The sequence below is a fragment of the Crocodylus siamensis genome, chromosome 10 (assembly GCF_052110815.1).
Source record: "Crocodylus siamensis isolate JL-2025a chromosome 10, ASM5211081v1, whole genome shotgun sequence".
Taxonomy (NCBI): Eukaryota; Metazoa; Chordata; order Crocodylia; family Crocodylidae; genus Crocodylus; species Crocodylus siamensis.
This window is the reverse complement of record NC_143404.1, coordinates 51,283,242-51,298,414: the sequence shown is the minus strand read 5'-3', so window position 1 is coordinate 51,298,414 and position 15,173 is coordinate 51,283,242. Positions and strand designations below refer to the sequence as shown.

The 15,173-nt window shown below is 47.1% G+C and overlaps 1 protein-coding gene across 4 annotated transcripts in view; it reads right to left on the bottom strand.

The window, feature by feature from the left end:
* Window positions 1–15,173, bottom strand: part of L3MBTL1 (L3MBTL histone methyl-lysine binding protein 1) — a 45,845-nt gene that overhangs the window by 18,809 nt on the left and 11,863 nt on the right. For 3 of the 4 annotated variants that reach the window (XM_090064563.1, XM_090064560.1, XM_090064561.1), the window contains 12 exons: window positions 14,442–14,539; window positions 13,306–13,468; window positions 11,660–11,883; window positions 10,606–10,750; window positions 9,535–9,673; window positions 8,698–8,821; window positions 7,800–7,887; window positions 5,708–5,799; window positions 4,873–4,977; window positions 3,587–3,722; window positions 2,712–2,812; window positions 1,017–1,168 (listed from right to left, as the gene is read on the bottom strand). In XM_090064563.1, the coding sequence (XP_089920689.1) occupies window positions 1,017–1,168; window positions 2,712–2,812; window positions 3,587–3,722; window positions 4,873–4,977; window positions 5,708–5,799; window positions 7,800–7,887; window positions 8,698–8,821; window positions 9,535–9,673; window positions 10,606–10,750; window positions 11,660–11,883; window positions 13,306–13,441 (1,442 nt within the window). In that variant the 5' untranslated portion in view covers window positions 13,442–13,468; window positions 14,442–14,539. The remainder of the gene's footprint in view (window positions 1–1,016; window positions 1,169–2,711; window positions 2,813–3,586; window positions 3,723–4,872; window positions 4,978–5,707; window positions 5,800–7,799; window positions 7,888–8,697; window positions 8,822–9,534; window positions 9,674–10,605; window positions 10,751–11,659; window positions 11,884–13,305; window positions 13,469–14,441; window positions 14,540–15,173) is intronic. The other variant, XM_090064562.1, reaches the window with a different exon arrangement.

Sequence of the window (15,173 nt, the reverse complement as noted above, 5' to 3'; positions counted from 1 at the left end):
CCACCTCTGGCTCTGTCCTGCTTCACCCCCTGGCCTCAGCCCCATGCACTGCCCTGACCGGGTAGCACCCCTAGGCCCAGCCCCTGCCCCACTCCCTTCCTCACCATGGGGGCCTTGATCTGCTCCCCCCTACCCCCATAACTGCACACTATGCTCCCTGCATAGCACTCCCTGCAGCCCTTTGCAGGGGTCCACAGCAACCTGTGTTTGTCAGTCTTCAATCAGAGACTTCACAAGGGGGGCCAGGGCCCTCGAGCCCCCATGTACTTGGCGCCCACATCACAAAATAAACCCTCCTTCTCACATATTCCCTGGATCACTGCAGCTACTACAGTGCTACAATGCTGCACTGAAACAACTGATTTTATAAGAAAATACAGGTACCTTTCCTTTTCTCTAGGCTGGAGGAAAAACAGAACTCTCCACTGTGACAGGGGCCCTACCCTACACTGGGCACCTCCGGGACCAGATGAGAGAGACAATGATGCTCAGGCTAACCATACCTTGTCAGTGCACTGGGACAGAACCTGATGCCATATCTGCTGCTCTACAGCTTACAGGCTTGAAAAGGGTTGGTACATTGTTGGGGTGGGGGGTGGGGGAGATGGGTCAGAAATCTCTGGTAAAAAGTAGATCTTAGAGATTCTGCATTTGTACCAATTGAGTAGTCAGTTTTAATCTAAAATAAGCCTTTGGAATTGGGCCTTCTCCAAGTTCAGGAGGTTCCAAGCTGGGGTTTGGTTCAAGCCTTTCTTAAATGTTTTTTAAAAAAATAAAGTGAATAGAATGCTGGAGTGGAAAATGACAAGTCTTGAAATTATCTGGTCCCTTTAACTTTTGATTTTTCTTCACACTTCAAGAGGGTCACCAGACATGCTCACCCTCACAGCATAGCCCAGAGCATTATAGAAAGAACCTTCATATGTCCTGTGAAATACATACTGCAGGAAACAGCAAGATGTCAGGTTTCATCAGGACACTGATCTGTCACTGTAACCCTATGCCTATATTCTTACCAGTAGTCATAAGTGTCATCCCAGTTGTCAAAGTGCACCAAAAAACGATTGTCCACCACATCTGTCACCGTGGCAACGCATATCAAGGAAGGGTTCATTCGGTCTACAGCTTCAAGTTTCGTGCCCACCTCAAATCCTGTGGGAACTTCATTCTGGGTACAGCAGAGAAACAGAGTGAGGGTTACCTGTGTCAAGTCAGTTTGCTCTTCCAACCCAGTTTCCTCATCTTTACCCTGAGCAGATGCTGGACAATGCATCAGCACACTTCAGCAACAGCTCTGTGCCCCTCCCTACCAATTTTCAACTATGGTTTCCATTAGATCTTAGTCAATTTAACCTCACTGAGCAGCTGAGGAAACAGAGGCACAGGTAAAACTAACTTAGCTCAGGTCATCCAAGTGGTCACTCACAAATCTGGAAAGAGAAAAAGGAATCCCATCTCCCAGACCATCCCGCATCCCAGCAGCCTTCTGCTTGGAACGTCTGACATGTCACGTGCCTTATGTTTCCAGCATTGATTTTCCATCATAGGCAACCACCTCCATTCCTGGGGGTAATTATGAGAAGTTACAGTGGCAGTATTCTGCCCTCACCTCCACTCCCCTCTCCTTCTACCCACAATCCCTACACCGCCTGCCCATATTTTATTATGATTTCTTAGGAATTAAATTCAAGGAAAACCTTGTGTCATAAATACATCAGCAGCACAGCTGAATGATAACCAGTTATGACTATTAGGCATAGATAATCATAGTTACTGTGCAGTAATTAATTTATCAGTAAAACATATTATTGCCTGATAATGCATTTAACTGTGAGAAAACAACAGACTGCTAACTGCTGTAAGGGTGGTTAAAAAACCCAATCAGTACTTGAAATGAAAATTTACATCTAAAAATATATATGTATGGGCAAACTACTCCTGGTTTCTCTTCCAGTCCCAGGCTTTTCTCTCCTTTGTCCCGTTTTGTCATCAAGGAAAGGAGAATAAAGGGGAAAATGGATACAAAGAAAAGATGAAGGCGAAAAATGTCAAAGTTCTGCTTTATATATAAAAAAGGCCATTTTTCCTCAAAAAAAGATTTAAACGAAAGTTCAATGACAGTTCCAATCAGCTGCATTAGAGACAGGCCCAGACCAAACCCAGTCTACGTGAACAACATCCTACACTGGAAACACTTGTGCAGTGGTTCTCTGAGTTCTCAAGTTTTTTAGACTCAAGGTAACCCGCACTGCACTCAAGGCACTCCTCAGAAAATGCCAGCTCTTAGCTTTCACTCATTTTGACTACAGAAAAATACAAAAGCAATTCTCCTGTTGCAGGGAACTGAGAGAGACTCCAACAGGGCAAAATACTTTGACACTATGGATTCCTATTGAAGTCTGGGTTTGTCCTATGAACAATACATAGGTGTATAGCACCCCATGCTGCCCTTAAAAGGATCTCATGGCACCCTGGCTGTGAATCACTGCAGTAGTGACTCATTCCTACTGTTACCATATGCATCACATTCTTCAGATGTCAGCAGCACCTACTACTGGTCATTTCAGGAGCAGAAGTTTTACTGGGACCAGATTGGGGGAGAAGTTTGAAGAAAGGAGCTAAAGCTATATAGACTCCCCTGGGAGAGGGGAAAATCACACGTGAACCTACAAGAGTTAGTCTGGAAGGAGAAAAAAAGAGCTGCTACTCACACTGCTTTGTGTCACAAAGAGGTGTTTAGGAGCTGCCTGAGCTTTTGTTATCTTGAGATAGTTGGTCCAGCTGAATTCCTCCTCTTTGTAACCTGAACACCCTCAGGAAAAAATAGTGATTAGCTGTGTCAATCTTCAGTCAGGCAGAAGACAGGATAGATTTGCACCTTATAGACTACTTCAGGGATGCACAAGCTTTCAGAAGCAACACCTTGCTTCTGAATTAGTCTATAAGGTTCAACTCGGCCCTGCCTTCAACCCTCAAGAAAGAGAGAGGTAACAGCGAGTGTCTGTGTGGATGCTTAGAGCTGCACTGCCAGATGTTCCAGGGCACTCTGAAGACACCAGAGTGAGATGGCCAAACACTGCCACCGCCTCCTGACCCCAGTACATGCTGGTCTGCACCCTGCAACTCTCATGACAGACCAGATGCACACTGCAGCACAGCCCTTACAACACCCCCCTACTGCTCCAAATGGGAAGAATGGCACTGCAGGGGGTAATGCCTCAGTTCTGGATGTGAGCAACTTTAACTCCCAGTGACATCAGCATATTCAGTTCTTCCCCCCCGAGTTGGGTTCCTTGTGCCTGGGTTGCAATGCTGGCCATTGTACTTCTGGTGAAAACCTGGAACCCACAAGCAATAGACTCAGCATTTCAGTGGGATTTAAATCCCTATCTCCAAAGATCATTGGCTCAGGCATTAATACATGTGCTGCTCTCCTCTGCAGGTACCTGCTTGACTTCTGATGAATACTTCCTTGCCTCCATGACTCCAATGAATGCCACAGGCTTCATGCAACCTGACTTCTAGGACCCAAGCAGCCAACCTATCCAGAGCATCATCTACAGACTGGTGGTCACCAGCCTCTTACCTTTTGGGGGCTGGAGTTTGTGTCCCGTCTCTTCAAACCAGCCAGCAGGATGAATGTTGGGCGAGTCAGCATTTAGCCAGAAATCATGGCATTCAGAGTAGCCATCAAAGTGCAGGCGCATCCGGTACCCACACACCTGCCATCAGGGAAGGAAGGAGAACTGTCCAGCTGTACCACCTCGCTGGTGTCCTAATCTCCTAGCCAGCACCATGTAGCAAAAAAGCCCATCCAGAATCTCAGGCATGAGTACTGCAAGGACCTTCCTACCACCACTTACACCCTGGATATCTCATGAATAAAACTGACAATTCTTAGCAACTCATTGGGTGTCAGGACTCAGATAACACACTCCAGTCTGGCAGAGGTGTTCAGTATAGAATAAGGAAAGGACCAAACCACTGTCAATCTACTCTCAGCAACATCCATGGAGATTTTTCTACTTTACAGCTGGTACACAGAGTGAAGCAGTCAACCCAAGGATCCTCATAGGATAAATGAGTCATAAAAACCCTACTGAATGTAATTCCCTTCCTCACCCCTCCTTTTATGAAGTGTCCCTCCCTCCCCTCTCCCTGGATTTCATGCTGCTCTGGTGAAATCTCTGCAGAAACAAGGGGAAAAGAATGGCTGCTTTGTGGTGGGACATCTCACTCTGAACACTGGCTGAGGAATTTCTGCCATACAAATGCCATAGCCTGTGTATGGCCTGTAAGTTCTACATGTACATACTGCAGATGGAAGGGGCTGGGCCAAAAGCCCTGGAAACTAAAGCCTTCACTTATATGAGAACACATGTACACTGGGCAGAGGACCTATGTGGTGTCTCACATGTATGACTCAGCCCTGCCTGAGAAGGATTAGCTTCAGGGATCAGAGGCCATTTTTGTCTGTATGGTTCATTCAGTCCTTAGCTCCCTGACCAGACTGTGCCAGCATAGATGCTAGCTAGTGCCAGAGGAGGTGGCAGTTTGATGATATTGCTACCAGCCCTTTGGAAACCAGAGTGCAGCCACCAGCTCACCTCACCTACAACACTAAACCATTACTTATCTCATATGTGGTGGTTCAGACATCTAAGCAGGCCAACTTTTTGCTACTGCCAGTTGGTGACCTAAAGGTCTGACCCAGGATTGGTGTCCCAAGACTTCTCAATTTCCTTTGCCATCCCAAAAATGCCTTCCATCACACAGCAATGGGAAAGCTCAATGAAGGGAGTAGGAAGGTCAGGCTAGCATTTCCAGCCTGAAGTTGCTTGTGTAAATGACTCAATGGAAAAGCTATCTTACCTCAGCCACTGTAAGGATAAAGTACATAGAAGGGTGCTGTGGATCGATCCCCTCCAGCTTCATCCCCACCTTAAACCCATTCTTGTTCTGGGAAGCTGTTTGGTACTGGAGAGAATTAAAAACGACATCAGATGAATATGTCTGGTCCAGACACCAAGCACCACTCAGCAGGTTACAGCAGCTTCTCAGTCAATGACATTTCAGGAACTGAGTCATGCATTTAACCAGTTACTGTTGCCTTAGCTACTGTCTCTATTTCTGGGTCTCTTTCTTTTATTGCCCACAGTTCAGAAATCCTACAGCACTGACCTTGCAATGCATGCTGCCCGGAGTGCTTGGCCTTCCCCCAGCCTAATGGCAGGAGGGATGAAACTGGGCCTCTGAGCTCATCTCCTGCCCAGACAAATGGAGGCGAGAGTGCAGATCACAAGAGGGAAACAAACACATGTTTGCCCAGGCAAGGGAGACCTTGCATGTTAGAAAGCTCTGGAAGCAGGGGTAGAGGTGAATTAAGAGGAAGAAGAGATGGGTCCTAGTGGGGTCACCATTCCACAGTCACCCTCCAAGGACATTTGCTGAGCAAACAGACCTTGCGGGTGGAGGGCACAAAACATAGGGGACTTAGGAGTCAGGCCAGAGCAAACTGGAGACAGGCAGTGGAAAGCTGGTTGGTTACCTCAGGGTGGAGGATGGGACAGTGCCCATCTTCAGGTGCTGGGTGCCCCACAGCTAGCAACACAAGAGAGACAGAGGAGGAAAGTACAGAGGAAAGGAAGGAGAAGAGGAGGGGAAAGGAAAGGAAAGGCAAGGCAAGGAAAGGAAAATCCCAACTCACATCCTGGAAGAGATTTAAAGGGGCAGCGATGGCTTTCTGCTCCTCCAGGTAGGATGCCCAGGACCAGCCTTCTTTCTTCTCCTCACTGGCACCTGAGCTCGGCAGAAACGCACACACAAGCCACTCAGAGACACTGCTGGAGAGCTAGTTAGTTGGCTTCGAAGCTGACCCTTGAGTTGGTTTAGCCCAGGGGAAAGGCAGCCCTCTTTTCCCCTCACCATCCTCTTTACTCCAGACAGTGCAAGTGTTGGGCCCTCTTCCTGACCATTCTTGCCTGTATGCAGTATGCACCAGTGAGGGGGGAGAGGGGTGGCACAGGGCCTACTGTCCTGTTCTGTGAGTGATCCACATTGACAAAAAAGCCATTTCCTGTTCTCAGTCCCATGCTTGCATCCCCACTGACTGCAGCATGGACTTAAAAGAGCAACATTAGGCCAGTCCGGATACTTGTCCAACCACTGGTCTGGACTCCCTCAGAACATATCCTGGCCAGCATTCCCTGCATCCCTACAGCGAGCTGTCAAAAGCCCTACAACAAATATCATATTATACAGAACAGAGAAAAATCCGAAAGAGAACCAAACAGCAGGTATGTGCTGCACCCAGATGACATCAGTTGCCTAGACATTCACAGCTGACAAAAGGATAGGGCTACCCAGTCCCCATTCAGTGTAACCCAACAGCAGGGTTCACCTTTCAGGAGCTCCATGACAAGGTTTAGTTTTTGGTGCCTACTCTTTGAGACAGCTGCAGCGAAACAATCATAATGCAACAGGGACCTCTCAGGGCTGCCCCTGTTCAGGAACATGTGTCAAAATAAGAGGGAGCCCCAAACCAGTCAGAAAAAGGTTAATTCAATTAGCACAGGGGCTCACTGATGATCATTTGTAGAGGAAAATCTTAAAATCTGAGATATTTCTGTCCTCTATTACAGCAGGATCTGGACACCCCACAGTCTTGAATGCATTTATTTTCACAATACCAAAAGGAAAGAGACTAACATGCCCCCATTTATGGGCAAAGAGTATTCTAAGGGATTTAGGTGCTTACCTCCTATTTTAATTCCATTAAGTGACATGCTCAGGATCACACAGAAGATTGTGGCAGAGGATCCAGTCCTCTGAATACCTGACTAGCACCCTAGCTGCTGGGCCAGCCATCCTGAGCTCACATTGCAAAGCAGTTGGGGAAATTATGTGCTATATATTATACACACATACATATTTAGTTAGTCTATAAGGTGCAATTGTACCCTGCCTTCTACCCGACTTCAGACTAACACAGCTTACTACACCTCTCAAGATTGCTTGAACCCAGTCCCTAATCCAATCAGTAGTTGGCTCCAGAGGCAGCATATAAGAGTATGTGTCTCTTTGGTCTTACCTACTCTGACTACTCATGGGGAGAACCCCCATGTAATGCCAGGCAACATTTCAGCACAGGGCCTTGAAAGCAGTATAAGCTACAGCAGTGGCTCCAAAGACTTTGTCACCTGAATTGCAAGTGGGAAATTTCTCGTAAAGCATCATGACTTTGCTCTGTTTTTAATGGCCCAAGGTGTTACAAAGCTGTATCAAAACTAAGATGACTCTCGATAGTGTCTCTAGGCAACAGAGATCTTTGGAAATGGCACATTCATACACAAGTAACAACATCATCAGCTCCCAAGGTAAGAGAGAAATCACTGTGCAGTTTAGCCCAGATCCTAAGCAGGACATTATGAACACATGCAAGCCAAGCATGTGCAAAGTGCACCTGTATTAATGGGAAAAAGAAGGAAAGATAGAGAGAGAAAGAGAAAAAGAAAGAGAGACAGAGAGAAAGAGAGAGGGAAAAAGAGAGAGCAAAAGCAAGCGAGCAAGCAAAGGAGTCTACAAGCTATCAGGAGCTCCTAAGTGCCTGCACCATGAATTGCTTGACCAGTTCCCTGAACCAACTGCATGTCAATCTCAAGCCCCAGTTCTACAGGCAAACCCACAGGTCTCCCCTGCCCAGTTCCATTGCACCTGGTTTTTTCTCCCCTTGCACTTTAAGTCTGTAGGTGCTGCTGCATGAGAAGCAACCACCAGACATTGCCCTGCCATGCCCTTACCATGCTGGTTCCCGCTCCACTCTTCAATCTCGGTGTTGCTGATGGTGGAGTCTCCCCCCAGGTTTTTTCTCTCTTCCTGCTTTTCCTCCTAGACATACATATATAGAATGGAAGTTGGTCACTTGTTTGGATTTATTCACACCCAGGTCACCTATTGTTCTACCACAGACCTCCACCATGAGCTTCTGCCTTGTATTTAAATGTTCTCTTCTAAAGCTACCTGGAACAATACAAATGGGCCAGGATCTTCCCTAAGGCCTCTTAGATTAGGACGATGCTCATGAATTTTTGCACGACCACATCTAAAAACTAGATGACCAAGAGGACAGAAGTCTGAAAATGTTAGAGAGGGATTTGGGAGCTGATTCAAGATTACCTTAACAGGGACACATTTGCCACTGTGGCCATTTATTTTTTTTTAGTCAAACTAGCACTTTACATCCAGAATGTAGTGTACGCATCAAGATGGCAGTGGCTTTTTGCTTTTAAATTCAGCTCTTTATTGTAGTGTGTGCCAGACACCAACTTGAGATGCTCTCCCCAGAGAGCTGGGGGGTTGAATACTTGGCATCCACAACTAGAGCCTGGATTTTCAAAGGGGTTCAGCATCCAAAGCAAACCCAGTGGGCTAAGCCTGCCAAAAATCCAGCCTCTGATGTCTGGACAACATGACAATACATGTATTTATTTTTTTATTTCCTTCTGGTCTTTGGGGTTAACAGGTTAGGTTCTGATTGGCACTTGAATGTATAACGGCTGCAGCTCTGAAAATTATAAATAAGAATTTTACGTGCACACCCAGAATGGCTGTGCCCCCAGCTTCTCCACTGGCAGGTGCCTCAGTGTGTCTCCCCCTGTGTGTGTTCTTGTGCCTCCTTTGGGTTTTCCCCTTCCCTACCATTTGCTCAGACTCATACTCCTCCTCTGAAGGGCTCTGGTAATCCTTTCTTTTCCGTTTTTTCACTGGCTTGAGGATTTCAGTGACATTGGTGCTGCCAGCAGAGTTCTCTACAATGACAGACCTGCAAAGGAAAAAAAGGGTGGAACCAACTGCAGCAAAATGGAGTGATAGTGTACACTGGTGAGGAATGGGATGTTGGCCAACATGGCTACAAGGTAGGTTGCGTGGATTAAAACAAGCTGAAAAGACGCTATCCTTGCAATCCCTCTGCCCCCAGCTCACTGAATTTACATCTCATGCACATACACACACACATTCAAACATATTCTTATTCATGATTACTATGAGCAATGTGCCAAGAGTGGGTGCTGTCATGACATCAAACTGAGTGCCAGGCCTGAACTGAAATGCTAGATCTGAGTACTCTGTGGTGCTTAAAATCCAAATCTAGGCCAGATACAAATGGATATTCTTTTTAAAACGGTCCAGACAGAGCCTGAACTAAGCCACATGGAAGGCTTGCTAGGACTTCTGAATGTTATGGCCTGCACTCATCTGTATGCTGGGGAATCAGATAAGGAAACACATGTCCTTATGGGACCAAGGGGAGAAGACCCCCAGAGACCAACTTTGTTGTTCTTCCCCATTGTCATGTCTCTTGGGAGAAATACTGGCCCACTGAAGTAAACAACAAAACTCCCAGTGACTCTGAAGGGACTCCTAAATTTCAACTGAGAATATGTTACCCAAAGAAAACAGAGAGGCCGTTACCATCCTACAGAGATCTATGCCTAGGTTGTTCTCCTCTGCCGAAGTGACATCTCCTTTCTTTACCTTTCTTTGAACTGACGATGACAGTGTTCACTGCAGAACCCCCTGCCCTCCCGGGCCACCTCCGACATGTGTCTCCGGCCACACGTATCACAGTGGCACATGTTCTCTGCTGTGGGCAGCTTGGGCTGCTCTGGTACATCTGTATAAATAGAGTGAAAGAGAAGTGAATCTCAAGAAAGCAAGACCTGCTAGAGGGAGAATACAAATGACAGGGCTTCTGTCTTCCAAGTGACTTCACATGGAGAAGTAGGCACATGGCATGAGCCCTGAGAAGTGATCTGGGGAGGCGAACATTGTCTTTCTGCTCTGTCTCATGGAGACCAAGGGAGGCACTTTGGAAGGGGTCATGAAACAACAGGTTCCCAGTGCCAGTTTATTACCAGTTAAAAGCTGGAGTAGGACAAGACAGGCTGTATTATTCCCTGGCATGATCAGAGAGAGAGAGAGAGGAAGAAACCCTTGTGAAAATTCTACCAGAAAACTGCCTACTGTTTTCCCACTGGTTCCAGCCAGCAGTTGGGCTCAGAGATACAGCAACAGGTCTAATGAGCTACAGGTTGCTCAGCTACTGGTCCTCCAGAAAACAACAAAAGAGACCAGAAGAAATCCAGAGAACCAGCAAAGGAGCTACTAGATTTCCTACTAAGGAAAGACAAAACACTCTTTTCTGGGTGGAGTGAGAATTATTCTGGGCGCAAGGAAGCAAGGCTGGGAGGCAGATCTGTCCAGCATATCCCACATCTCTGGTGACTCCAGAATCCTCTGGGACTTGCACACTCTTCACCTTCCCTGTAGGATTACAGGGATGTGCCAGTAAAAGCCAACTCCCTAGAGCCCCTTCACACCAGGCGCATTAACACCATCATGGACTGAAACACTGTTCCCAAAGGGTTAAAACTACTAGAGCTAAGAGAAGCAATGCACGTGGGGCTGCCTAGACAGCCAGTCAGCCACATGCCTGCTCCACAAGACCATGGGTGATGGAGTGTGGGGAACCTTAGCAGTGCTCTGTGGAAGGTCAGGCACAGCAGGGCTCCTACTGCACAATCAGTGACATCCCAACATGCTTACCCTGAGCCACAATGTGATTGTCCCTGCTGCTGGGTGTCACCTCCAACTCCTGATCTTTCTCCATGTGAGCTTCCTTCACAGGTTCAGCTGGTGGGATTTTATCAGCACTCATCACTTTCAGCGTCCCATACTCATTTATCCGAAACTACACCATTTATTAAAAAGAAGAAGGAAAATAAAATTATGACCCAGTAGGCAGCACATCAGATAACACACCCTGTGCCCAGTCCTCAAGAGGACCAGCATTTGTTACAGGTTCAGCAAAGCAGATGCTTCAGGCCATACCATACCAGGCTATATCATACTTATGCTTTGAGTTCCTTGGTCACCTCATTCACTTCCCAGTATATCAATCAAGATGGCAGCCATCACAACAGCATAAAGTTAGGAAGAATAATGATGTCAGACCTAACCCTGCTGACCCCCACCCTCACACAAAAGTCTGACCTTCAGCCAGTGCTGAACAAGCCAGGACCTACCCAGGGATAGAGGGAAATGGCATTGTGGCTAAAAGCCAAGGTTGAGGGACCAGGAGGTGGAAGTCTACTCCAATTCCTACTATGGGCTTTCTGGAAAGCCCAGCAGCAGCTGCAGATAGGCAGAGGGCAACATGAAGAGAATGGGAAGCTGGCTGGAGGATGGAACTATGTGGAGGGACAGGACAACATCTGGAGGACTGGACTGGCTAGAAGGGCAGAATGTGGCCCTCAGGGTGGGATGGCCTAGAAGAGATAGATACAGGCTCAAGGCTGAGGTAGGGTAAAGAATAGGCCCATTTATTACTGAATGACTAGACATCACACCATCCACATCCTCTTTCCAGCAGCTGGTCAGAGAGTTAAAATGCTGTGTGCTCTCTCTGCCACTGAGAACCAGAGCAGAGGGTGAAAGCCTAAAGATGAACACAGAGTACAAGAGCCCAGGGAGGACCCCATGAACAGGGAGAAGCCCCTAAGGCCCTACTAATAAATACTGGATTTCCCATCAATTCCTAATTCGCCTTTGAAGCACTGGGCTGGAATTCAGGGGCTTGTGTTCAAGGAGCTCCACTTACTCGCAAGTTGCTCCCAGGCAGAGTAGCCACCCCATCCTTCCACTCCAGGACCCGAACCGTGTTGCAGGTCTGCACCCCGCTGATTTGGGGGATGACAGTTGCTGTCATGGCCTCGTTCCCTGCCCCTCTCTCAGGTCTCTCAGCTGCTGTGTTCCTCTGCGACTCCCGAGGAAATCGCTGGATTTCTAAGGTGCTGGTAGGGAGGTTGATGGCGGTTGCATTTGCTTGAGACAGAATTGAAAGAAACCAAAAAAGGCAACACTTCATGTACATGAGCCAGGGCAAAAGCCAGTGCAGCTGCCACACCTTAGCTCAAAGGGGCCATGCAACATCCTAGCCCAGGGACCCCATCCAGTCTCATGCTCATCATTCCTTGAATAGCCTTGTGTTTGCTCTCAGCTTTCCCCTGAGAGGCATGTAGCAGCTGGGTCTGACCTCCCTCAAAGTGGTAGGTGTTTGCTCCAAGTAGGCTGAGGCATGTGAAGCCCTGATCCTGAACTTGGCACATGTCAACAAGAGGTACAGAGGTAGCTGCCTACAACCTCTGCTGAATTCTGGAGGGAGACAGCACGGAGCCAGCAGAGGGAAGAGGAGCACTTGATCTGCAGGGGAGAAGGTGGGATGGTTGCCGCATTGATCACTCAGTCCTGGTTTGTCACAGCAAACAGAATCATAGGGCCTGGCTGTCCTTGATACCAAGGCCCCTCTGCACCACTCTGGCATTGTAACATGGGCGTGAATTCCAGCCAGGCTCATTTTCAGGTCAGAGTTGTGTAAAGTAAACTCTGGATACCTTTAAGAAATGCTTGGATGCTTATCTTGCTGGGGTGATCTGATCCCAGCTGACTTTCTGCCCCTTGGGTAAGGGGCTGGACCTGATGATCTCGCAAGGTTCCTTCCAGCCCTAATGTCTACGAAATCTATGAAGTGGCCCAAGTTAGGTGTGTGACATTTTAAATGTCAGCTATGTCCATCAGAAACAGCACCACAGACATAATTCTTTCCTCAGACCCCTCCAGCCTTACGACCCTGCTCAGCATCCCACACGCTGGTCCCAGACTGGGCAAGTGTCTTTCCAGTCTGATGCGACTCCCTGAACTACTATCATCTGTGGTGCAGCCCTGCACCTGGTCAGGCACTGGTTGGCAATGGTTGGAGAGAAAATAGCATCCACCCCTTATAGACAAAAGGCTTGGTCACAGCCATCCAGGCCTACAGCACTCTTTGGCTAGGGTGCTACAATGTGCTCTCTGTCTGGGGATGGCAGAAGACAATGCCCAGAAAGGGGAGATTCCTGTGTCTGCTACAACTACTTTGCATGGCCCAGGTGCTGCAAAGTGGCCCATTCTAGCAGTAGGTGGCCAGCTAATGCCTTCTGAGAGAGGTAACTATCACAACTGTAAAACTGACAGAAATATCACAGCCACCTCCAGTGAAGAGAAAAGGAAGGCATGCACTGGGGGAAGTGGCTGTCAAACAAGGGATTTGGGGTTTGTAGTTGTGTACTGTAGCACCTCAATTCCATCTATGTCCTTTACTGGATCTAGTCTATTAACAACGTTGAGGTACCTGGGGACCATAGAGACACAGTCCTGGGAAATACTTTGGAGAGAGCCAACCCTAGGCCCTGGTGCTAAACCACATACCTGGTATGATGAAGGCAGTTGTTGGCAGGTGTGTGTTCTGCACAGTGTTCTCATTGGCAACCAGATGGATGCTGACCTCCCTGGCAGTGTTCCCTTTTGTGCTTCTCATGACCTCCATTTCTGCTCTGCCATCCATCACCCTGTGCGGACATGTAGTAGAGATCTAGAAAAAACCCAGTAGGGGTGGGGTCTGGTTAGGGCTAGGATGGTGTGAATTCAAGAGAGGATCAAAGATAGATGGTATGAGACAGAACACCTCACAGTCTCTTCCAGCAGGAGTGACTACAAAAACTATGCATCACTCACAACAATAGCTGCCCCAATCTCTCCCAACAGGAATTTCTGCAGAAAATGTTATAGTAGTACTAAGCAGAGAGAAAAAAAAAATCAATATATGGCAGACACCTTACTTTTATCTTTGCTAAAGACCTCACCGAAACCACAAAATATCCATTTTCCTGGCATTTTACTTTAAGTTCTTACGAAGGGAAATATTTAACAGCTTGAAACTTTTAATTAATTTTCTTCTCAATTTTTAGCACAACAGAGCTCTGTTCAGATGCCTTGATTTAAATCTGGCTGCACAAAGCACTCTCCTTGTCTGAGAGAGGGGCCTACACTTAGGGACAAGCTATCAAGATCCAGTGGGGTCGAACTTATTTTGTTAAGAATTCCAGTGGGGAGGGCAGACAGGAAGGTTGATAGCAGCCAAACGCTGGATCCAAATCGGGTTCCATCTACAAAATGGAGATGATAATAGCTCTAGTTTTCTTTCTAGGATACCAGATAACTAAGGACTATGCTTAAAGCAGGGGTGGCCAACTTCTGACATGAGTGCCACGAGTAGCATGGGCAGCCTGTGTGTGGTATGTAAAGAGATTGGGGAGGGATCAATAGCACAGATACTGGTAGGCAAAGCAGCAGAAAGCAGAGCAGGAGGTCAAGCAGGGGACACAGATTAGGGAAAAGAAAGCAGAGCAGGAGATTGGTAAAGAAAGGGGATCAGAGTGGTACTTGGGGAGGATGCAGGTCTAATTTGTGGTATGTCTGCCAAAAAGGTTGGCCTCCACTCAGGTTAAAAGGTGCAATGTAAAATAGAGTAACAAAGAGCAGCAACACAGTCATGGAACAAATACCTGTAGCAAGTAACAGATCAGAAAGGTCAGATGCTGCAGAGCTGTGTGGATCAAACAAGGGTGCCGGGCAACCTCTCATCAATGCAATGGTCAGCTGCCTATCAAGAGAGAGGACTATGAAGTGTCAAGTCATTGCCCTCAATCCAATGACCTGGAAATCAAGTTAGGTTTCGCAAACACCAAACACTTTGGGAACAAGACTTGCAAAGAAGTACAGACAGGAGAAAGTATGCTGCTTCCACAACTGGTGGCGGTGGCAAATGAGATACAGCACTTGCCATGCTGGGCATATTGAGCATACCAGCTTATGAGTGTGTTTCTATATAACAGAGTTCCTATGTACCTCTATACGTATAAGGACATTTATTTTTTTATACAGAATTTATAACGTCTCTTTTCCCTTAACAGAAAGGAAAAATAGCCAATGAGGCTATAGTCTTTAAACTTTACAGCTGGAGCCTTGGGTTCTGACCCCACTGCTTATATCACCTCGTAGCTAAAAGATGGGGTATAAGAGAATTTGTGGGCTTAAAGGAGGAATTACTGGGTGCAGCTCTTTGGCCTGCGTTCTGCAGGAGATCAGATTAGAGGTTCAATATGGTTCTCGATAACTTTAAAATGTTAGAACAACTGGACTCCAGAAGCCATTCCCAGAAAACAACAACAACAACTTCATTAAAATAAAACCTTGTGAACAGTGCTCCACAATCATATGCACCAGTAGATGGCACT